The sequence below is a fragment of the Aquila chrysaetos genome, chromosome 19 (genome assembly GCF_900496995.4).
Source record: "Aquila chrysaetos chrysaetos chromosome 19, bAquChr1.4, whole genome shotgun sequence".
Taxonomy (NCBI): Eukaryota; Metazoa; Chordata; class Aves; order Accipitriformes; family Accipitridae; genus Aquila; species Aquila chrysaetos.
The window spans coordinates 3706636-3731275 of record NC_044022.1 but is presented as its reverse complement, the minus strand read 5'-3'; the positions used below and the strand labels follow the sequence as shown (position 1 = coordinate 3731275).

The window sequence follows — 24640 nt, the reverse complement described above, 5'->3', positions numbered from 1 at the left end:
TCTTTGTCATAAACAAGCAGGCACCAAGTTTCTTTTATTTCTTGTCCTTACCTATTACTGTATTAGAATAAGACATATGTATTGTTTGGGCTTGCATTTAAAGGATTGGAAAAAACAAGTAAATATTTGCCGCTAAAGGAATGCAAGAGGCAGTGAAAAGCCTGATTCTATAATTAGTTTCTTGCATGCTGTTTCTGAAGTCAGATGTACATGTTTGTGTAACGACACATTAATTCAGAACTGAAGGTTCTTAGAAATACAGTGCATCTTATTCACTTCATTAGATTGTTAAAAGGAACTTAGATACTTTGGAGTAAGTGTATATTGAACATTTAAGAAAAACTCCCTTTTTGTAGAAATTTGAAATTGATGTCATCAACTCTGCCACATGAATGCATATTTAACATTAACAAATCACAGCTATTTCTGTTTCTGTTCACTTAGTTCACCACAGGAGATTTCTCTTCCCTCAGCAGAGCTTGAGGCATCACCTGTTCATCTTATTCAGCCAGTGGGCTGGACCTTTCAGTATTATGTTCACACCACTGGACCGTTACAGTGATAGAAATCATCAGATTACAAGATACCAGTATTGTGCATTAAAGGTATTAAAGTTTCACTGTCAAAATCAGTAACAGCAATTTTCCAGTCAAAATACAAGTAACTGTGAGGTTTATTTCCTTTTATTTCACAGACATTTGAATTGACATACTTGATGCAAACTTGTATACTCGTATGTATGTGTACAGTGGTATCATAGAATGTAGCAGTATGAGCCACTGGAGTTACACATTTGTTTCTTTGTAGACAGTTTTCAAGGCTAATTATTTTCAAAACCAGAACGCATTTTAAAATTTTACTTAGCTGTTAATTAACAGGTTTTCAGATTCAGTGAGAGGATCTTAGGCTCTGCAATTAAATATAGTACCAATTCAGTATCACACGCACATCTGAGGACTGTCTCCCACGCTCGCCTGGAGACATGCTCAATAATAATAAAATACTTCTGTGGCAAAACCAGTTGCAACTCCCCCACATAAGTAAGCTGGGAAAATAATAGCTTATGTACTTATATAAGATGCATCGCTTGGTATAAAACAGTTTTAATTTTTGCAGAAAGATGCTGTTGAAACATCTGTGTACTTTAATTGTTTTTGTAGTTTGATTTGTGAAGACTGGGTAAAATGACAAAACATATCTTGAAGAATGGGGAAACTGGGCTATAGTATTCCTTCCAAAATGCTCAAACCGAGCATTATCTTGAATCCAGTAACATCTATAGCAACATAATTATTGAATTCTAGCAGAATCAGCTGTTAGCATTTTCACCATAGTTCCCTCAAAAAGAAGAACAAGTGGCAGTCCTGTTAGCCTGGATCTGGGCTCAAATCATTCTGGAAGGTTCACTCTTGTTACTTTTTTTGTGTAACTAAAGTTTCTTGTGTTTTTAGGCCATGTCAGCTGTGCTCTGCTGTGGACCTGTATTTGATAATGTTGGTCTTTCCCCTGATGGATATCTTTACAAATGGCTTGATAACATTCTGGCTTGTCAAGATTTACGTGTAAGTACTCACGAAAATGCAACACTGATGAATAATTTTAATCTCTGTACTGGGTGAGTAAAGAGTTTGTGACTGTAAGAACTGTGACTGTGAGATGTTCTAATTCGAGCGGGAGACAATAGCTTTATGCAAGGTTCTAATACAAAAGTGTAATTAATTTAAAAGCATTTAAACAGTAAAATAATTACTATTCCTGGAAATATAATGTAGGTAAATAATAAGCTAAAAAAATTGCCTTATGGCTCAGTGTTGCTTGTAACAGAAATTTAGGCTTTTCATCTGCTGAAAAAGAAAGGTTGAAAATGGCACAAGCTCAAAAATATTTGTATTTCTATTTGGAGTACTTCCACCCACCTGCTTCAAGTTTCTGTGGAATAAGAATGTAAAATCCCTTCCTGCTTGGTAACATAGATGCTGGTGAAACAAAGCTGAGTGAAAGTGAGTGGGTAGATCTTCCGAAGAAGTCAAGAGGATAAATGATTCAGGAGAGGAAAGAAATTTTTTTTTTTTCTGTTTAAAGAACATGTATGTAACAGACTATTCTTGCAATTTTTTTCTTCCATTTCTATGAAGATGGGTTTTGACTTTGTAACTACCCAGTTGTATTTCTGTATTTATACCTGATTGGACTATCTCTTTGATTAAGGAGGAGTAGATTGGTGATTTACATCAAGTGGAGAGAGAGAACAATGATCTTTCCCTTTGTGGTATCTTGCACTTTGACCTACTGTTCTCCCTAAAAGTCTCATACCAGCACAGGTGACTGTGATTGCTAAAAAATACAGACAGCAAAACCTAAAGGCTTGGGTTGCAGCTAGAGGATACAGGCTGTACAAATGGTAATTGATTAGGAAACAAAAGGTTGGACAAATTAGAAGGAAGAAGGGATAGCTACAGAGAAAATCTTTCAGAAATTAGATAAGATTTTTGAATGTTGGTAGGGATGGAGCTATAAAGATAATGTGTAAGTAAGTGATATGTATAGTTGAAATTCTTATGGATGTGGGAAGAAAACACACAGAACAAGAGACAGGAAGAGTTACACTTTTTCTCCTGACAAGTTTTCATTATCATCAACAAATATTATATCACCATGTCTAATTGATCATTAGTATATACCACTCATAACATAACTGGGGAAAAAGATTACCTTTTTTTAACTTTTCCCCTTGAAATTCAAAATTTGGATATGACAGATGAAATTTGTTTCCCCTAAGCTAATCGCTATAATTCACGATTAATCATTGTAATGAAGGACTGTAACTAAACTGCATTGCCTATACAACTAGTTCAGTTTGAGATGAGAAGGATCCTACCCAGTCCATTATCATCAAATATCATTTGCAGTCTTTACAAGTAGTTACCTATACTTGGTGACAGAATATTAATAGGCATTTGTGTTTGGTGTTCCAGTACTGTCCTCTACTGAAGGAACACAAAGGCACAGTCCAAGCCTTAGTTGTGATGTCTTTGTAGTGGTGGTACCAGCATTAGGGGATACAAGGTCTGTAGGGAGAGTTGTTAGATTGCTTGATGTAGTTGGATTAAGCAAACAAGTTTTCATACCCCCAGGCTCGTAAAAGGTATTTGTCTTTGCCTTGCTTCTGTGTTAGTCAAAAGAAGGATAAACATGAAAGTGTGTCACTTTATGAAACTCACATGAAGTAGGAAATAAACATTTAACAAATCAGTTCACCAATACAAATGGAAGTTGTCCAAGAACACCTATCAAGTGTCTTAGGTTTTGCAAAGATTCCGCTTTTTTCTGTGCTTAATTTTGGAAACCTCCTTTGAAAATTTATTTCATTCATGTACATACAATTTTCTTTCAAATGAGGAGTATTGGAAACTGAGTCACATCTCAACTCTGCTATCCCTAAAATAAATTTATGATAAATATTCTGATTTCTTTTTACTTATTTTGAATACTCTGTTTTCCCCTTGTTTTGCCTATGTCACTCTAAGAATTGTAGTGAATGAACATGTCTGATCTCACCCATCATATTTTGACATGTATTTATGTGCTCAGGTTCATCAGCTTGGCTGTGAAGTTGTAGTCCTGTTGCTAGAACTGAATCCTGATCAAATCAATCTCTTCAACTGGGCTATAGATCGATGTTATACTGGATCATACCAGCTTGCCTCTGGATGTTTTAAAGCCATTGCAACTGTGTGTGGAAGCAGGTATTAATTAATCTATTAATCTACACTTTCAAATGTAAAGAAAACTGGAGGTTCGGCTTGTGTTGTAAAGAATTTATTAGTCACGCTCTTATGTTATATTCTCTCAGACAATTCTTGGGGACTGTATCACTCTCTTTCTGTGATTCTGAAAACAAAGTGATGTGCTTGCTAGAAGATGCTCTTACTATATGTTTATTTGAAATCTGTGAAATTTGCTCAGGAAGATAACAAAATAACCACAACACTTTACTTTGAACTTAGGTCATAAATCTAGTTTCAAAAGATTTGGCATTGTTTTTAATTTATTTTATAGAAGGAAAATTGTTTTAAATATTATTAGCTTGAAAGACATTATTTTGTTCTTTTCTAAGTGGCTTTCATTTGATTTGGTTACCAGTTCCTTTTCTGTAGGCTGGTATCACCATTGCTGCTAATGCTAAGCAAGAACAAGCTACATGAAGACACAAACACAAATATTGCTTTTGTGTCAGGCCTTCATAAAAATATATCCTTTTTTTTTTTTAGTGTTTTTTCAAGACAAAATTCGTAGAGAAATTCAATGGTACGTCTTAAAAAAAGAAGATAATTTGCATCATATTAAAATAAATCTGAAAATTTTACTCTTGACAAAAAATAATTTGGCAAGATGTCTGATCAGCATAGTTCAACAGAGAAGTACTTGGGATATAGCAAATCCAAACAAGTCAAGTATTTTAGAATTTATCTGTAAAAACTTTTTGTTCTTACAGGAACAACTAGGTATAGACTGCATTATACTGAGCTTTTAAAAATATGAATGGAATTTTGTGTTTGCAAATCCAGTTATTTTAAGGTTTTTTTTTGTTTAATGAACACATAAACATATAAGGTTGTCAGCCAGTCTTTTTTCCTCGGATTGTGTTACTTATGCCACTGTGTCCTAAAAATTAATCTTTCCCATACCCACAGTAAAAATTGAGAGTATGATCTACATAATTTACTTTGAAGGGAAAGTCCAATTTCTATCAAGTTGAGGATTTTTATTAATATTTGAAAGCTGTTAGCAGTTTTTCCTCTATCGTCTATCAACATGTATAGAGAGGCTGCTGCTTAAACTACTTGTAAAATGAGCAGTAATGTACCTCATTGCTGATGTCCATCTTTCTACAAAGAAGCTACTTCCCTTAATTTCTTTTTTATTATTATTTTTTAAACTTAGAGGAAGGACAAAGAGACCAAGCGTAGAGGATGGATTACAGCTAGTATTCAGAATTACCAAGAATGTCCCGTGCCACGCTTTTATTTGCCATATTTTTTAACACTAAAATGTCCAGATAGGCACTCTGCAGCCATCCAGGAGCACAGTAGCTCTCATCTACTTGTGATGAACCATTGTGATGGTTCACAATTGAATCAGGTGCATTTACAAATCATCATGAGAAAGCAGAAACTTACATAGTGAAAATCCAAATATTGTGACACGGGAATTGCTTTTGTAGCAATATTCTCGTTAAGTTAACACTTTTAATATGTTTACCCTTAGAATTAATGATGACTTTATAGATAGTAGACTTTTTGAAGCAATTTTTCGTGTTTACTCATTGAAAACAATTTTGATAGAACTGTCTAACATCTGGGAATGTTCATGTCAGAGATAGTGTCTTTTGTCCAAAGGAACTGTTTTAATTGCAGCTTGGCTTAAGAAGTACTTTATCCCTGGAAATTTTTATGCTACCCATCTTCTCTCATGGGTGTTGGCCTGTTCTCTAAACAGTTTATGTTATAAATTAAAATGAATTGACAGTTATAGATACAGGTATTGCGTTTCTCCCTGTGAGTGACTCAGAGCATTCCTAAGCATTAGTCTAAGGTAATTGCAAATAATCCTTTCTTTCTTCCCGTTCACCAGATGGCCCTTTGATCAGGCAGCATGTATTCATAAGAGCTCCCTTTCCCATATTCTGGTGGCAGAACAGAGAAAAGAAAGATGACGTTCTCTGTAGACCATATTACGGAGTAAATCAGAGTGAAAATAATCTACATTCCTCTCCAACATTCACAAAAATGTACTGTTTATTCTTCTAGGAACTATCCTTTTGATATAGTGACACTTTTAAACTTGGTGCTGTTCAAGGCATCTGACACCAACAGAGAGATTTATGAAATTTCCATGCAACTTATGCAGGCATGTATCAGCTACTTTTTTTGTCCTCCTACCTTTGGGGTTTTTTGGTGAATTTCTTATAAAGTACTGTTTATTTGCTTTTTAGTTTTGTTTTGAAAATAAACAATTAGTTTTGTCTTGGCTATAAATACTTATGGGAATATTTATATAAAAATGAATGGAAAAATATTAGTTATGGTGTCTTTCAAATTTGGAGAGTATACTCTGAAGCATATATATCATTCTCTGATACCTAAACTTGGAATGCTGATGTTTCCTGAATTAATGAATTTTTATTGTCTCATTACATTATTTTTTTTGTCTTTTCTAGATCCTTGAATCAAAGCTTTTTGTTTATTCAAAAAAGGTAGCTGAGCAAAGACCAGGCAGTATCTTGTATGGTACACATGGTCCATTGCCACCTCTTTACAGTGTCTCACTTGCCCTTCTTTCATATGAACTAGCAAGGATGTATCCTGAACTTACCCTTCCACTCTTTTCAGGTACCTATATCTATTTGACTTACTAGCTACTTTACTTTTTTGTACAAATGGTAGACTGCCAAGATATTTATTTCCACCTGTGAACAGCAATTCTGTTTATAAATTTAGCTTGACCTGTTTTTGTTCTGGTTCAGGTCAAATCAGGTTTAGGAATGCAATATATATTTCCTAGAGGTACTTATACAAAGAACAGAATAGCTATTTAAAAACCCTGTTTGGGGACTCTGTGCCACTTGTGTCATCTTAGGGTATCTTTGAAATTACAAGGGCCCTGAATAAGTTAAAGTGACATTGGCAAACTCTACTATAATGGGTTCTCATGTTAAGCATAGTGATTCTTCTTACACATATATTTATATAGATGATACTTGTGAGGATAGAATTCTTTATTTTATATAAACAAGACTTTACCTTTGGGAAGATGGATTGCGTGCACCTGGTTTTACCAATGTTTCAAATCATTCTGAATGAGTGATCTCTGCCTTCTGTTATTTGCCACATCTGCAAGTCTTAGTATCATTTTAATTTTATCAGAAATACATTTTGTCAGGGTTACTGAGAAAAATGTTAAAGAGGCAGACCTGCAGGAGCACCATTCAGATCATGCCCACTCTGAGACCATTCCTGGGAACAATGACGTTTTGAGACGTATCTGTCTGTTTTAATCTATCTAATGTGTTGCTCTAGTTTTTAAATAACAGAATGCAATGTCTGTAATCGTGGGAATTCTTACTGGCTCTTAAAATCCCTTTCTGTTGTTTTTAGTCTGTAGGGGCTGGAGGAAGGGTAAAGGAACAATACATCATCCATTTCTCAGTACCCAAGATACCATGAGTTATAAATAACTGGTGTAGGGAATTTCTTATGGCTCATTTATCTTAAAAAAAACCAAATGTTACTCATTATTACTGTTACCGTCTATTCATGTTGCTGTAGTGGCTGTGTCATTTAAAAGAACTCAGATACACAGTCCAAATCAAAGCCCGTTTCTGTACGTCTAGGATCATAAGGAGAGAGAACAGTGTATGTCTTGAAGATTTTTAAAAACCAGGCAGCAAGGAAAGAAAGGAAATGTTAACTGTACTGATTTTACAGAAGAATTCTGGTAAAGAGAGCTAATGTGGTTCACCTTGGCAGAGAGCCTGTCACTGTATTTCTTATCCCACATTTTCCAAATCCCTTTCCCTTACAGTGCCAGTTTTTTTTTTTTTTTATAAACTATATAAAGTGCTGTATACAAGCACTCCTGGACTGGCAGCCGACTATGAATTTTATAGGCCTCCCCACAGGAAATAAGAGTCCTAATATATGCGAGGTGTTTTTGTAAACTCAGTATACTAAGTGCCTTAAGATTTAAACTATAGCTTAGGAACATGGAGGCTGATGGGGCATTTGTAATTCTGCAGAACACTTCTGTACGTTTATTGTAGTTCTCCAAAATCTCTTGAAATTCTAGAATAACCACCAGTAACTGCATTATCCTTTTTCCTCTTTATTGACATCCATTTAACTTAATACATAATAAGGCACAGTAACAAGGGGTGGCTTTCTGTTTCTAAGTCCAGACTATGTTAGTTATTTTAGACAGAAGACCTGACCAATTGCTTGCTATTACTGAACATTAAATTAATGTTTCTCTTCAGGAAGCTCAAGTACATGTTTTTGTAGGCTTGTGGTTTGCAAGGTAAAAACCATCAGGTGGTCTAACACACGTCAGAAATCTGATTTAAACCGTGTATTTAAGGTTTCCTTCATAGACTAACATATTGTCCTTTTCTGCTTTTACTATTTTAGAGGTAAGCCAGCGATTTCCAACAACACATCCAAATGGAAGACAGATCATGCTTGCCTATCTGCTACCATGGCTTCATAATATTGAACTTGTAGATAACAGACTGCTCCTCCCTGGTTCAAGCCCTACCACTCCAGAAGATGAACTGAAGGACAAGGATGGGGAAATAGCAGTCACAAGTGGACTAAAAGGCAATGGCTGGGGCTCTCCTGAGGCCACCTCACTGGTTCTTAATAATCTCATGTATATGACAGCCAAGGTAAAAAAGCAAAACAAACAAAGAAACCAACCTGTAAAACAATTTCTGAAGTAGTCAAACTTAGGTTTCTTAAGCAAAAGGTACTTAGGTTTCTTCCCTCTGATACCAGAAATTTTGCAGTGGAACAGTCTATACTGATCAGACGCAACCTTGTTTTTGAAGAAGTTCCTTCACTTTTTCTTTTAAGGACAATGCTAAAACTGTTCTCTTTCAAAACATGAACACAGAAAAGTGTTTTACCCTTTTTAAAAAAACCTTAATAGTGAGAGCATTAAGGATTACTTACAGAGGAACTAAGTTCAGTTCCCTCCTGTATCACCTGCTGGGTTAATGTCTAAGGCAACAGATGAAAGTTTATTTGGGGGTGAGAATGAGGACCTGGAATTTGTCCTACTGAAGCTCTTGTACTTTCTAGGAAACATTATTCTTTAAGAGAGAGAAAAGGAAAAAATTATTTACATTCTTTTCTAAAAGGGAAGGTATTTTACATCCCAGGTCCTGATAAAGGACCAGGGATTCCTTTTTACCAATTACTTTTTCATGTAAAATGCCTAAGCAGCTGGTGGAGAAGGTACTCGGAATCCATCTTTTCCTTCTCTTTGCTGAGTTGCCGGCTGCTATACTAGCGTGCCGTGCCTGCTCTGGCACTGCTTTTGCCAGATTCAGTACCTATGTCTAAACTGCTAAATACATAAACTCCAGGAAGTAATGCCTGATACCTATGTCGTATGGGATAGAGTGGTTCACGTTTCCTAACCTGCTCAGGGTTAATCCTCTCTCAAGCAGAATGTCTGTATCCATGCTACATAGCAGTTGATTCTGGATCTTGCCTCATGTTGAGGCCCTGTAAGTAAAATTTAATTATTATTTTGTTTGGATTTTGTCACATGAGCTTGGCTGAAGTAACGTGAGGGCTGTGCTTCAGCCCACCAGGATGGTTTTTTGATAGTTGTTGCGTATCCAGAGCATGATACTGGCTTGTGAATTGTCTGATGGTATGGAGTCTCTAGGATATTGTTAGAGGAATTTTATGGGTTGAAAACAGATGTGATGCAGTCTCATCTTTACTGCCTATCAGCAGCAGTCCTTGGAGTAAGTTGCTTCCAAAATCACACAGTTTTTGTTCCAAAGTGAACAAGTATGCTTCCTTCAAACCGCATCAATTGACCTAGCTTTGAGGCTGTGTGTGTGATAAAGGGACTGGCACCTAGAAGTGCCAGTGTAGATGACAATAAATGTGGATGCCAGTGACAGTGTAGATGTAGCTAATATGTATTAAATAAGTTTCAGTAGAATAGCATGACCTGGAAATTGCCACTCCTCTTCTAGCAGAGTATCAGTCTGTGCAGTGGTTAAAACAGTGCACTAACCATTTAATTGACTGGACAAAAGGGAGTATTCCTATAACTGTGTCTTGCAAAAGAGAGCAAAAGCTGCTCGTTTCCAATGTGAAAGCAAAGGGCTGTCTAATGCTTAATTCTGCTAGGATTTACTCAGGAGAGAGGTGCCAAATTGTTCACTACTGTGAAGGCTGAAGCACTTGGGTACAGACATGCAGAAACAGAACTTCAGTTGCTTGAACAACTGTAAAGATGAAACCCAATAAACTGCTTGATTTTTGGATCGGCTTTTGAATTTACATTCCTGAAAGACTTTTTTTTTTTGTGATTTAAGTCCTTCTGTGGATCTGAACCTAAATACTTTTAAATAGAATTTATGCTCTGAAGTCTGTCAGGGAGCTTTTGAAAACACTGTTTTGTCACTTTTTACAGCATTTTACTGTTGGTTTTGCATGAGAAAATGCTCTAAAAGAACATGCCTTAGTTTGGAGGTCTGCATATTTCAAGAAATGTATGCCTATGATCTTTTGCAGTATGGAGATGAAATTCCAGGACCAGAGATGGAAAATGTCTGGAATGCTTTGGCCAACAATGAAAAATGGAGTAACAACCTTAGGATAACACTGCAGTTTCTCATTAGTTTGTGTGGTGTTAGCAGTGATACCATCCTTTTACCTTATGTAAGTGTTTGCATTTTATTTTATTTGCTATTGGTTGCACAGGTTTTAATGAAGAAAACAGCTATCACCTGCAGAACGTTGATTTCTGTTTCAAAAATAAGAAGTACCAACATATTCCCTAGCACACTGTACAAAATTAAATCGTGGGAATATATGAGCCAAGAAACTGAAATTCAAGAAAGGAGTTGAGTAGTGGGAATCTCAGTTTCCACCAGTGGAGCATAGCTCATTTCAAGCAAGAGGTGGGCTCCTCTCAAGCAAAGAGCAACTTTGCATGTCTGTGTGAGGGGCCAGTAACAGGGACTGGCCCTAAATTACCAGAATGAATGAGAAAAAATACTAGAAATATTTTTTTCATGTCAGAATTGCGTTAAAATATGCAATTTCTATATATATTTAAAATTTTATTAAAAAGACAGAATGGCTGTTCAGAGGTTAAATAACTTGCATGAAAAATGAACAGAAGTAAAATTACTGAATGCTTATCGTTTTTCTCAGTAATCAATTAGTTTACAAAGCTATTAGTTAAATTTTGAAAGTCCTTTAAACAATGGATGTTATATCATGAATGGGATATAATATGCTATGATCTTATTAGTTTGTTTGTTGTAAAGATTTAGGTGTTCCTTCAGAAAAGCATGTAGTTTTAAGAAAGTTCTACATTCTCTTCTCCTTTAGCAGACTAAGGCTTCCTGTGGGACATCTCAAGAGACGCAAGATAGCTAACCTTTATAAGCTCCTTACCATATCAACTTTTGCCTTTGCATGGCTGTCATGAATTATATAACTGTTCCTGCAATGTGCAAGTCACACTGTGCAGGATATTGTTATTATTCAAGTTAAAATAAAATCAGGGCTGTCTGAGAAAAGCAAGATAGTCCCATTCCCATGTTCCTTACTGCTCAGTTGCTGGGTGAAACAGAATCTAAATTTAGTAAATTTTCCAGCACAATTACGATATGCTGGTTTATTAGTCTCTTTCTATTGATTTCCCTGAAATAAATTTGAAATTACTATTAATGTGATTAAACTTATCTAAAAAGCCTCATAAATGTACTTCATTTACAGTTGCTGAAATAATACTTTGCTTAAAGTGTTTACAATGACTGCTGTGCCTAACAGAATAAAGGAAATACAGAAGACCGTAAAATTTTTTCAAGATGTGGTTATTGTACCATAGACATCCTGTTGGTTTTCTTTTATTTGCAGGGTTTACTGTTCTGTGTTCTCAAATCAGTGCATATATATGCAAAGTCAGTGTTGCCTAACTAATCAAAAGAGGAAAGATTTGAAAGTGGAGCTGCTGTAAGAACAAGCTCAAGGTTTATATGAGAAGGCAAAGGGGTTGATCCCAAATATCATGAGGGTAATGAAGATCTTTCCATCAGTTGTGACAGAGGCTCTCCATTCAGTGTTGACCGTGCTTTCAGCAGGAGGTTAGAGGAGAGACTTCCCAGGTTCTTTCCAACCTGACTGATCCTACAATCTGTGACAGACTTGGGATCAGGCCCAAAGGTAGCCTCCATCAGGAGGAGCTGTGTTGGCAGAGAACAAGTGGAAATCCCAGAGATAAGAGACAAAATGAGGGCTGTTGTATTTCTGACAGCTTACAAAAGAAATAGGGGCAGATTTCTAAGAGGAAGGAGTAGTCCTGTGCTGAGTATATGTCTCACTCCTAAATCTGTAGCCTGACTGGAAATGCCTGATAGCCCTGTCGCCTCTTGCCCAGGAGCCCCTCACATACCTCGTCCCCCCATCCAGATACTTGCCAACCCAGAACTTTCAACACATCCTTTTTCCAAAACTGTTGCCATCGCACAGCTCTGAGCAGCCTACCTCAAACCCTCTTCCTACCCATAGCACTTTCCCCTCTTTCTTCAAATTCTTTCCAAACCCCCTCGCCTGGAAGCCTTGGCTCTCACAGTCCTGTCCTCCTCCAGGACAATACGGTCCTCTTGCCCCACAAAGAGAGCAGTCTGTTTTGGCATCTCCAGCTTCATCTGCTCAGCATCTCCTATTTTACCTGTGGGACTTTTCTGCTCTCCCTCCCAGGCTTCCAGTGGCTCTTAACAAGACAATCAGGTCTTCATCGGTGGCAGCAGCTGACAAGGTTCCTGTGTTTTCTGCCACCCTGTTAGTCTGTGTTTGATCATGTTGAGTTAAAAGTCTGATTCTCGGATTTTTGCAAAATCTGAGAAAGTTTTCAACTTCTGTAGGAAGCCTGACTGTGCTTATGAGTCACCCCTTACCTGATACCTTTGTCTGGAGTAGGAAAATACACCCGGCTTATCACATGCATCTGCTTAGTGTTTTGATAATGCCCTGGAGTTTACAGATAAGAAATCATACTTAACTGCTAACTACACAAGACTGCTGATACCATAAACATGTATCTTCCATTATCATATAGATAACACATACACTTTAGCAAATAAAGAGAATTTGAACAGTTTATCAGCACTGTTCCAGCTCACCTGGGCTCAAAAGACCGGGCAGTTGCAAGATTGCCAGTTTACCCATCTCCTTTTGGAGCCCTCTGTGCCCCAAGGCAGTCACCAGCTGCTTCCTGCCTTCAGCCATCTGTTCTGCCTGCGTGGGTCCAAGCCAAAAACATGCCTGACTTACATTTTTTATTATTTTTTTCAATCAGCTAAATTCATTGCTTTGTCTCTTAGCATTATGTTTCCTCTAAGCATTCTTTCCCAGTGCCCCAGTGCAAATTGCTGAGCTGTCCTTTCTTTCACATATGTACTGAAAGATTTCTTAGAATACTTAGTTCAGAAACCTCTTCAGCAAAGACTTAGTGTAGGGAATGTGACCCCTTCTGGGGTGAAAGAAGCTGGAAGTGGTACTGTGAGCACAACTAGAAATGAGCCTCAAAAGGGAGGTGAATTGTCCCTGGAAAGTCCCTGGGAAATTTTTAGCACAGTAGAGTAAAAGAGACTTTGAATATGTGCATTTTCTCTACTTTAAGCAAAAGAAAAGGAGAGGAAAAAAGAGGGAAAGAGAGGCAGTCAGGAAGTTATTTTAATGGAAGTATTTAAAAGTTTAAGAACAGCAATACTTGGTGAGGCCAACAGGCAGTTCAGTCCAGCGTATTAGCTCCACTCTAAGTATCTTTTTAGGGACAACTTTAAAAACAAAAAGACAAGCATGGGGGGATGCTTCCCTATATGGTCTCCTAGCTCCAGCAGTTTATGAATCGAATGTTTTTGAGCCAGAGAGCGCCTCTGCTTTTAATAGCTATCAGGTTTTTTTCCTCAAGAATTCAGTCTAATTTGATCTCAGTATCTCAACAGTCCTCATTGCTGTGATGCATACAGTAAGGTTTGAGGTCTTGTTAAAAGATTTATAGAAATTCCCAGAATTTCTATAAATGATACTCTGAGATTTTTCAAGTCAGGATGTGTGAAGTCTGTATACATAATTGCTCTGCCTTTCTTCCATGTGCTATTGCTTTGATTACAGATATAAGTAGCTACTCAGAGCCCAGCTTATTCTTTGCAGCTACAGCTACCTCTTTCACATCAACCACATCTGGAAATATAGGCATGAAGTTTTGGGTGGATCTAGCTGTCTAGATGGGAAGTTTGCTCCATTCAAGAGAGTAAGATTCATCTTCAATGGAAATCACATACTCAAACTATAAATACCTGAGTGTGATTCAAAGTTAACACTGATATCCTTAAATGATAGGTACAAAATTAAGGGGGTTTTGTGTATGTGTATGTTATATAGTTATATACCTAAACAGCTCATCTGTGGATGGTAAGCAAAAACTTTGGGGTAATTAGAACACAGATTCACTCTGCTGGGGAAATTACCTTGATATCAAAATGAGCAATTTTATTTCTGTATGAACAAGATGGATGCAGTCGTGTGGTTGTGGTGTCTGTCCAGGAGTAACATTTGCATTCTGGATCTTTTCAGTACTGCAGCGTAACGTGTATTGATTTCTTTGGAAATTCAGTTTGGACAGAGTTTAATAACTGTTATTTTCTTCTCTAGATAAAAAAGGTTGCAATATATCTATGTCGCAATAACACTATTCAGACAATGGAAGAGCTTCTTTTTGAGCTGCAACAAACTGACCCAGTGAACCCAATAGTCCAGCATTGCGATAATCCTCCATTTTACCGTTTTGCTGCCAGTAACAAAGCCTCAGCTGCAGCTTCTGGTATGACCTAAATATACTTTTCAGTTATGCTCTCCTGCTCTTTTGAATCTTCATCTCTTTGAAAAAACAATCTCTTACTTTTGCATCCATTCAGATCTGTGTATATATGAAGTGCAAGTTTCAGGGCCTTGTTGCACATCTAAATTACAGTTCTTTTTGATTTCTAATGTTGCATATGCTTTGTAAACATATGCTTAATTCTCTCAACTATTTCAATAAGATATTACCAACGTTTGATGCTGTTCAGAACTCATATGAGGTGGTGATTCTACCACTAGTTTCTCAGAACAGGAAGTCATCATCAATGCTGAGATCACAGCAGATACACCAAAGCAGCAGTTTCCTCAAAACTGAGAGCCTCAGCTGTGTGGCAATTCTGTTTTCAAAGCTATTTCCAAGCTGCAGTAGTCAAAGATACTTAAGAGACACCAATCCCAAATTTAATCTTGTCAGTGTTTTGCCAAATTCTTGAAAAACAATAGGTTATGTCACCTGAGAATGAGTTTAGCTTAAGGAGTGGAAGAGCATCATTATGTTAATCTACCCCTCGAAGCATGTAAACTTTACACCATTCAGCCATGCAAGCAGGTCCTGCTTTGTAGAGGTAACAGTGTTCATTCATATGCGCAAGTACTTGCAGGGTGATCTTAAGTTGTGGGCTTTTATTGCTTTGCAAATACTGTCTGCTGCATGTAATGGTGTTCTTATTGACATCTCATATACAGGAACCACCTCTAGCAGTAACACTGTTGTAGCTGGCCAAGATAGTTTTCCTGATGTAGAGGAGAACAGAATGGTGAAAGAGACTGATGAAAGGTTTGTGGTTTGTTGTTTTTTTTTTTCTCCAAAATATTATGTGCTTTCCTAGGCTAAGGGTGAGATGTTGGGCAAAGTTCTGCATTGTTTTGTGAGGAACTCTGGTGCTCAGACTGATCCTAAGTGGCATTACCCCAGTAAGACCATTTTAAAATGAGCATATATAAAAGTTTAAGAAAAAAAAGCTATTCACGTGATTCTAGTTCCTGACTGTTGTTTAATAATTCATTGCAGAGGAACATTTGTTAAAGCTACATTGAATAAGTTGTGCTAAGTAGGTCATGGTTTTGTAGGAATTATCCACAAAGGAGAAAGAAAATCAAGAGTGTGTACCAAATAATGACTACTAAAATCTTTATGAAAAATCGGGTTTGATAACACCTTTTGATTCCATGGACAGTGAGTAATATTTAGTATGCAGATTTGTATCCATGATTGCAAGGACACCTCCTTTGTCTGTGTAAAATGTCTTACAGAGGAAAGCTATGTAAAATACTTCGCCTATATATTCAATTTAGTCTTTTGCTACTTATGGTACATACTGACAAATGATGAATGAATAAATGCAAAGCTTAAGGGGCATCAAATTCTCGAGCACAGACAGATATGTATTTCTTCTCTCACTGAAACCCACTTACTTTTGTAAGAGAACTTTGAATGACTTCTAATAGCATTAATTAGTAAGTGTATTAGTATTACATTAGTCTGTTGTTCCTGATAGTTGCTAGTATCACTTCAGTAGTCCAACCCACCTTCCATCAGTTCAGGGCTTAGAGGTAGGGAGACAATTATGTGAGCAAACTTTTCTGTACTTCAGTACCTTTTGAATTGCTTACCTTCTGCATGTTATAAACATGAGTAGCATTTTGTCAGGTTAGTTAACGTCTGTCTGCCAATTTAAATGTAAGTAAAAAATGGCACTCATCCTAGTACTAAGTAAGGTTTCAAACTGATAGTAAAGCGCGTATGACTCAAAATGATGGTTTTCAGCATATGCACTAGAAATGTATTTAAAAGGAAGATAAATCCATTTTTTCCTCTGGATTATTTTTTTATTATTCTTTACATAAATGTTTATGGCTCTGTAGTTTTAAGTTAGATTTTTGTTTAGTTGATTTGCAGATAAGTTGAGCAAACTTCATCTCCTGCTTTAAAACTAACTGTGTTTTCAGGGTTTCTTGTCTTATGTAAATTTTAAATGTGACTCCAAAATGATTTTTGGCATTCAAATCTGCCAGAGACTATATGATAAAAATGAAAGGAAGATACAGAGTTCTGGTATTGCTATTCTGCTTCCTGCTGAAAGATTCCTCAGAAAAAAATGTAAAATAATTTGCCCGAATTCATTGCTGGCATTTACATTACCAAAGACATTACAAGCTCTAAGTGCATCTGCACTTCAAAACCAATACATCAATACATCAATCTTAGAATGTCCGTTAATATTGACTTCATGTGTCAAGACATATTAAATAATGTTTACAGAAGGTAATAGATTGTAAACAAATTATTCTCATAAACGTGGGCATTTTTCTAATAATACAAAGCTAATCAGAAGATAGTTATGTTTTTATGTTGATGCAATATGATGTAAAATGCCCTGCTCTCAAATAATTTCTGACCTGTATTCTCCATTTGTTTCATACAGGATAGAATTCATCTCTGCATATTTCTTCATAACTTTTTCCTTAACTTCATTCTTCTTTTATCTTTTTTTATGCCAGATAAATATGTCAGTAATTGTCAGTTTGTACACATTTATTAAGGGAATTTATTAAAATATAGGAGAATCAGATACTGGAAAGACAGAAAATGGCAGAATTAAGATGGCTAGTGATGTCTTTTTGTCACCTTCAGAATGAATTTATTGTGCCCTTATGAGACAGACCTGCTTTGGAAACAGCATAATATGTCAATGCATAATTAATATCTGCAGTAATGTGTATGCATATTAGTAAGAAATGGAATTGAACGTTGTATAGAGAACCTTCAGTCTTATTTTGTTTGATATAGTTGTTTTAACATGGTTATTTGTAATTAATTTCCTAGCTTTGCAGAAACAATGATGTTTTTACATCCTCACTAGTGTGTGAGCCTCCAGCATGGCTCCTCTCGCTCCACTTCAGGCCTGGTGACACTGACAGCACAAGGAGGTGGAGGAAGCCAAAGGAGATCACCAGTAAAAGTTAGCTTATTGTGGATCTGCGGCAGATTAGAGGACAGCTGTGAACAGTTTGTTCTGGCTCTCATATCCCTTAACTCCTCTGCTAGGTCTGCTCTGGCGGTTGCTGGATTTTCCTGTTGAAGGGTGATCTGCTGCAGCTTTTGCCGCTTGATACCTGTGCGGGCCTGACTTTGGACTATTCAGTCAGTTACTGCTTTAGCAGGTTGACGGAATTTTACCCATGAACATGGGCTGTGACAAAATACTAGCTGCGAACAGTTTATATCTCAGTTCAGCCTTAGCACAGTTTCTTGCTTCAAGAAAATCACACATTTGCAGCATGAAAATTTTCCCTCTGCTAAATTTTAAAAGCTTGTGACACAGGAGCACACTGTTAGAACTTCTCAGAAACTGGCTGCAAAAATCTTCTTTTGTGGAAGGAAACAGCATTACATTCACATTGCTGTCTACTCCCATATACAAGTGCATGCTTAAGGAAATGCTTTTTTTGTAGAGTAAGCGTATAGTCCAGATGTTTAATGTCAGTTTGTGTTTATAATGAAGATTTTTCTTGTATTTGAAGGTTCAGTAATGTAATCAGAGCACATACCCGACTAGAATCGAGATACAGTAATAGCTCCGGAGGATCTTATGATGATGACAAAAGTGAGTTGTATTATTCAATTTGATGAAATTTCTGGTGTTTTGGTGGGAGACAAAAACATTCTTAAGACTGGTGGAGGCTCTCTGTTTAAGTTCTGTATAAACAGTAATGTAGCATCACCATACAGGGAGTGTCCTTATTTTATCTTTGTACCTCATTATTTAATTTCCTTTGTTTAACCTGGGCTCAGTCAAACCTATTTAAAGGCCAGAGAACTTCACAGAAGGCAGCAGCATAGAATCCTCCAGACAGTAACACCTTGAACTTTTCGTACATGGCGAGGCGAAAGACTTCCAAGAGCATTACAGCGAGTACTTTGAATTGTGCCCTTCACCAGTATTTTCCTCCAAATCAAGTGCTGTTATATGACCATGAAGAAGACATTCAGGAGTTTCCAAAAATGAGGTCTTCTCTCCTCTTTGGCTTTTCTCTGCTGTCTGCAACCAGTTTCTGTCTGCACTGTGCAAACCTGTGTTAGAGGGGAGAGTAAGATAGGGCTCCTGAGAGCACTTGTTGTTCTTTATGTATTTCTGCTAAACAGACTATAAATGGACACTTGATGCTCAGCAGAGATTCCAAAGAAAACCAAGATATTTCCGTCAACTATTGAATGACAGTGTAAATTTTAGGAGTTGGATGGTTTGACTTCATTTCTGGAGTGAATTGTAAGGAAGCCAATCTACAGATTTCGGTTAGGCCCTAACCAAGTGTAAAAAAGGCAAGAAAAGATTTTATATATTCTTTAATCCAAGTAATTTTTTGGCAGTACTCTTCTGCAAAATGTGGAAACACTGTCAAATGCAATACGATAGGATAATTTAATAAAGTATATCAACAACTATTTTTCATGGTTATGAAGCACAATATTTACAGAATATTGTGTATGTACATACTGCAGTATTTAAATACACAAAAAAGTGTGCAACATATTGAACCCAGTGGGTTTTGGTACACTTGTCTTGTTTTTCTTATGGCTTTCTAGTGCTGCAGCTACTAAAAATTCTTCAGCAGATGTTAATTGGAGCACCAGCGCTAATCTGATCTGCATGAACAATCTTTCAAAACAGAACAATGTTTGTATTATCAGAACATTCTTCACAAGTAGCTGGTTTTGACAAGAGCTTAGAGTAATAAAAGGTTAAAGAATACTGAAATTTTCTTTGCTCTTTTGGAATGTCTCCTCAAGCCAGTGCCCAAATGTTTTTTCCTGCCTGTACGTGCAAGCTTTATAGTACTGCGAATATTCGTGCAAAGTTTGCTTCTCGCAGGGGTTCCTTCCGCAAATATATGAATACCTAGATGTAAAATAAAATACATTTTACTTAGCTACTGACATTTATATAGAACTCTAAAAAGAAAGAGTAATTCTTATACCATTTGTCATTCTACAAGATAAATAATGCAACCTCCATTAAGAAGGTGCAACTACTCCCTCTGGCAGGCAGCCCAGACTGTGAAGGAGTTGGTGGTATGGCTTCTCTCTTCTCTCCACTCTACTTGAGCATACGTGTGTTGCTGAGGATATAAATAGGGAACACAGCTCTGCAGCACAGAAACTCTTTTGTTCAGGCAAAGATTGTATGTTAAGGTGCAAAATGCTTCTTTTTTTTTCTCACTCTGCTCATAAACCTGTGAAAACATGAGTGAGGAGCTAGGTCTTAGCATGGACTTCATGAAGCAGTTTTATGTGAAACACTTAAATTGGTAGTAACAAATAGTGACTGTGCAGTGCTTTTTGTGTGAAAAGCATTTGGCAAACTTCTGATTACTCCTTAGAAGATGAATATGTGAAAATGCTATAGTTTGCTACATTATTAGGTCAGCATATTCTTCTTTATCTGTAACTAATAAATCATCCTCCAGAGGATGAGAGAAATAAGTAGAGGTCTAAATCATAAAGACCTAAAGTGCTGCTTGCAAGACTAACACTGAAGAATGGGAATGATAAAGTTGGCATTCTAGTAATAATTGGAGGAGCAGCTACTGCATTGAAGGGCTCCTGGAGATCTGGAAACCTGAAGACGTTAAAACCAAGAAGTGATGTGCATTGGAAAAAGCTAGCTCTGATACTTTTGGAGGCATCAAAGCAGTTTTGTTTCCTCTGGCAAAGCTGACAAGCATCAGATACATGCTGTTAAAAAAGGCAAAGGGCTGAGAGTTTCTGACCTACCTAAAATGCAAAACTGTAACAAAAAAAACCAGAGTAAAAAATAATGCTCTCGTTAAAAATTCACAAAGGGCAATGTTTGGATATGTGTCAAGAACAGGCCTGGAAAGGATACTTTCCATGGCAGTGTATCACAGACTGCCAGACCTGGGAAATAAAAACTGACCAATGGGAAAATTGAGAAGAATGAGAGGGAACAGAATACAAGAGAGATGAACAAAGCTGTGCAGCTGAGAGAAGACAGAAAGTAGCGCAAATAACTTACTTGACCCACATCATTGCGGATAAACAAGTGGAAGAAAAAACCCTATTGCTTACTAACATAAAGCAGCTGTCATACTGAAGCAAATTTAAATACATCTTTGAGAATTCAAGGGATAATTCATGCCTGTTGAAAGAAAATCACCCTGAAGATGTTTTTTGCATTCCGTATGCCTCCTTCCTAATTCGGGACATTTAACTTCTGCCTTTATAGCATCACTCAGCAGGGCACTGGTGAGGAGTTGCAAGAATGTGTCACTGGTACACGGCTCCTTGCAGCAGATGGCTTCTGACAGCAGCTTCGTTGGCTGAACTTTTCTCTCATTTTTGAAGAAAATGTCTGTTGCTTGGTGCTTTGTGATCTGGATCCAAAGCTACTAAGTGACAGCAGGGATTCAGCTGCAGCTCCTACTATTCAGTGCTGCCTGCCTGGAATTTGTTTAATTTCCAGCAGCGTGAAAGAGGGATTAAAAATGCATCACTTGTTATTGAACACAGGAATTTGCAAACCTCATGTCATTTTATCACATTATTCCAAACAGCTGAGCTGATACGTTAGCATAAACTCTGTTTAATTATTTCTCCAAAATATGTAACCAGACTTGGTTTTTATGCACTCTGTTTTAATGCTTTTCCATGCAGATGATCCTGTTTCTCCATATACAAGCTGGTTATTGAATATTGTTGAAACCAAACAACCACACCCCCTGCCCATGCCTTACAACGGAGGATGTTGGGCACCACTTGTGGACTACCTCCCAGAAACCATTACACCCCGGGGACCACTTCATAGGTGAGCAGATTCTCACTCTGACATTTCAAACAAGTGAGATGCTTCCTCTTACTAGTTGACCAAAACCAATCCAACTGTCCCACCACTCAGAACATCTGAAAATCATACCTTCAGTTTCTGCTCATTTCCAGTGCTAAAATCAACATGCAATGAAGGCTTTCTACCAGAAAGCCTATTTACAATGTAGGACATCACTTTGATAAGGATCAACCTGAAGAAACAACTAAAACAGAAAAGGAAAATTTCTCTTTCCCAAGCCTCCGTGGCTGTTATTCATAGCATTTTTTCCCCCTTGATCTTTTATTCTAAATAGGCTATGCATATTCTGAAATTCCTCCTTTACATAATTTGTATTGACAGTAATAGTGTTCTTTTCAGTAATGGGTACTTACCTGCTTAATACTGTAACTAAGGTGCTTCAGCATTAATCATACTGAGAAGAAATGCTACAAATGTGAAAATGCAGAGGTGGTTTATATCTTCAGAAATAGCCATCATGTTACTGTTTTCCCATCTCCAAGAGGTTTCAGACTGATACTGTGATTTAATTTCCAGGTGCAATATTGCTGTCATCTTCATGACTGAGATGGTAGTGGATCACAGTGTGAGAGAAGATTGGGCTCTTCACCTCCCTTTATTGGTACATGCTCTCTTTTTAGGTAAGAAAGACCAACAGAACAAGAAATAAAGTATAAATGTACTCTGTCCTTTTAGTTTAGTTTCACTGAAGGTGTAGAGTTATGTTTCTTACAAGTTTTTAGTTACAATTTCCTCAAAAAAAAAAAAAAAGCCTGAGGCAATTACAGTCTGTGAATTAGTCTCAAAACTTTGAAGCTTTTGAATATTTTGGCCAATTTCACCCAAATTTGAGAGGTGAGTAGAAATTCAAAGATGATTGACTTCCTAAAATATCTCTAAAAAACCTGTAGCCCCCCACCCGTGAGAAAGGCAGACGAAACAACCTTTGTACAGCGTGGTTTGTGATGGGCAGCTGGGCAGTCAGCACATGCCTTAGACCTGGACTACACACACCAGTGCTGTCTCTCGCCTTTGCAAAAATATTATGTCAGAGAGCTGAGATTACTGTACAGCAGAGATAGTAAAGGTAGGACACAGACCACTGGAAAGCAAGCTTCATTAATTTCACTGCTAATGGAATACTTTATCATCAGTGTCTTCCCTGAGCATAGAGGCACTGCTTTTCCCCCACTGCTGTCTGTTCTTGACTGTAACACAGTTCAACTGGAGGGTGATACCTTCATTATCCTGCTACTTTGTTGTCCCACAAATGGGTTCATTTACCCAGTGTGCAAGCCAATAGCACACAGAGTTGAGGTATTTTCAAATTAATTTAATTGATGCACTTGAATGGGTGCCTGTCTCAAGACAGCACACCCTTGTGTCAAAAATCCTCACGTTTACACACTTGACTAATACATATTCATTGTTATTTTCCTTAATGATTGGTTCTTTCTTCCTCGATCCTCATGTAATTTAGTGCACAGACTCTGTCTTCTTCCTTCATTGTCTTCTTTTGAGTAGGTGGTATCATTTGTGTAGGTGGTCAATGAGTCGGTGGTCGCAATCTCCCCCTATAGGAATTACTTTTTACCTACTGCTTCCCTAATCTTGGCAGTTCCAAGTGGTTCTTCAAGGTTTATCGACCAGACCACAATCTGTTTCCTTTTCTGACCTAAACATAAAGCCCCATTGTCTAGTAGTTAGTTCCTAAACCCTAAATCATGTCTCGTTATTGTTTCACTATTTTAATTATTAACTGATAGGGGCTGTACACAGCTCCCTGGTTATTTCCATCATACTATACATATTAATTGATAACAACATTATGAAAAGTGAATGGCCTAATTTTTTAGCACACAAGAGTATTTAGCATTATAAAGCCATTCCCTAACTTTCACGGTTGATAAATAATAGTTTTCACAAATGAACACAGCCAGACACTTGTGAAATAAATTTATTATAACTAGCGATTGCAGTCCACTTCTCATTCAGTCTCCATAGTTACCACTAAGTCTATTCACTGGCAATCTGGGAAGAATCTGTTGTTTAGCAGGCAAAAAAGATGAAAGTGGGAGGTTACAGCACAGTGGTAGAGTATATGTGATATACTTCCATATATAGTTGAAGAAGTTACCTCATTCTCCTTTTCTGCTACTCTGTTATCAACTGTTCTGTTTGAAATTTTTTGTTGAAATAGGGTCTTTTGGAAAATGCACACTTATCAAATATTCAAATTTTGTATATTAGTACATTGATTTCAACAAACTTCTAATTAAACACAAGAATAACAGCCAGGACCATGTCAGATGGGAGGATCAGTTTCAATATAACATTTAACATATATTCTTCACTTAAAAGTGAGATCTATTTTTGTGGCTGCCCGTAACAATTTTTTACTTCTTTTTTGTATTGCTGTGAACTTTCTAAGTGTAAGAGGGAGCTGAAAGAGAACTGGATAAGTGTATGAATCAAATCAATGACCGTTGGCTGATCAAACAACATCTTTAGTATGATTTGTAACAAGTGTGAGAAAACTGGTGCTTATAGTTAGAAATTCTCACAAGAACAAAGGAATAACTTAAGACAAAAGTATTATGCAGCAGCCTGGCCACTTCGGTTAAGACAGCATTAAGGAGCCATCAGGGAGCCATGCAAATAATCATATGCAGAACCAGAGTTATATTAGTAATCCATTATAAAAATATCTTTACTGATTTGTTAATGCAATAATGTTTCCACATTACAGTTTTTCGTAAGAAATAAATAGAAATATATGAATACCATTTGAGACAGTCCCTTGGTTAAGAACTCTCAATTCTCAAAAGTAAAATTAAAGCTAAATGTAACTGATAACTAATGTAACTGGTTTAGTGGTAACTAAAATGAGATCACAGCTTCCAGGCTTCAAGTTCAGTTTCTCTAGAGTTGTTATACCTCCTGTGGAAAATTTTTCTATGTTTGCAGTAGGGCTCTGTTGTGATGGTGTAAGGAAGTTACGCTACACATGGTAGCCAATGGTATGAATGTGACTGAAAATGAAGTATTTCTGTCCCGCTGGAATGTGAGCAGGCAGATGCATCTGACCGAAAAGGAAACTGGAAGCTGGTATGGTGG

The 24640-nt window shown here is 37.0% G+C and overlaps 1 protein-coding gene across 12 annotated transcripts in view; it reads left to right on the top strand.

The window, feature by feature from the left end:
- The window catches only part of FRY (FRY microtubule binding protein), a 251433-nt gene that overhangs the window by 173746 nt on the left and 53047 nt on the right, over positions 1–24640 (top strand). For all 12 annotated transcript variants that reach the window (XM_030042562.2, XM_030042563.2, XM_030042557.2 and 9 more), the window contains 12 exons: positions 445–605; positions 1452–1562; positions 3592–3746; positions 5811–5910; positions 6221–6392; positions 8187–8443; positions 10317–10463; positions 14472–14640; positions 15366–15456; positions 18204–18286; positions 21355–21505; positions 22061–22164. In XM_030042562.2, the coding sequence (XP_029898422.1) occupies positions 445–605; positions 1452–1562; positions 3592–3746; positions 5811–5910; positions 6221–6392; positions 8187–8443; positions 10317–10463; positions 14472–14640; positions 15366–15456; positions 18204–18286; positions 21355–21505; positions 22061–22164 (1701 nt within the window). The remainder of the gene's footprint in view (positions 1–444; positions 606–1451; positions 1563–3591; positions 3747–5810; positions 5911–6220; positions 6393–8186; positions 8444–10316; positions 10464–14471; positions 14641–15365; positions 15457–18203; positions 18287–21354; positions 21506–22060; positions 22165–24640) is intronic.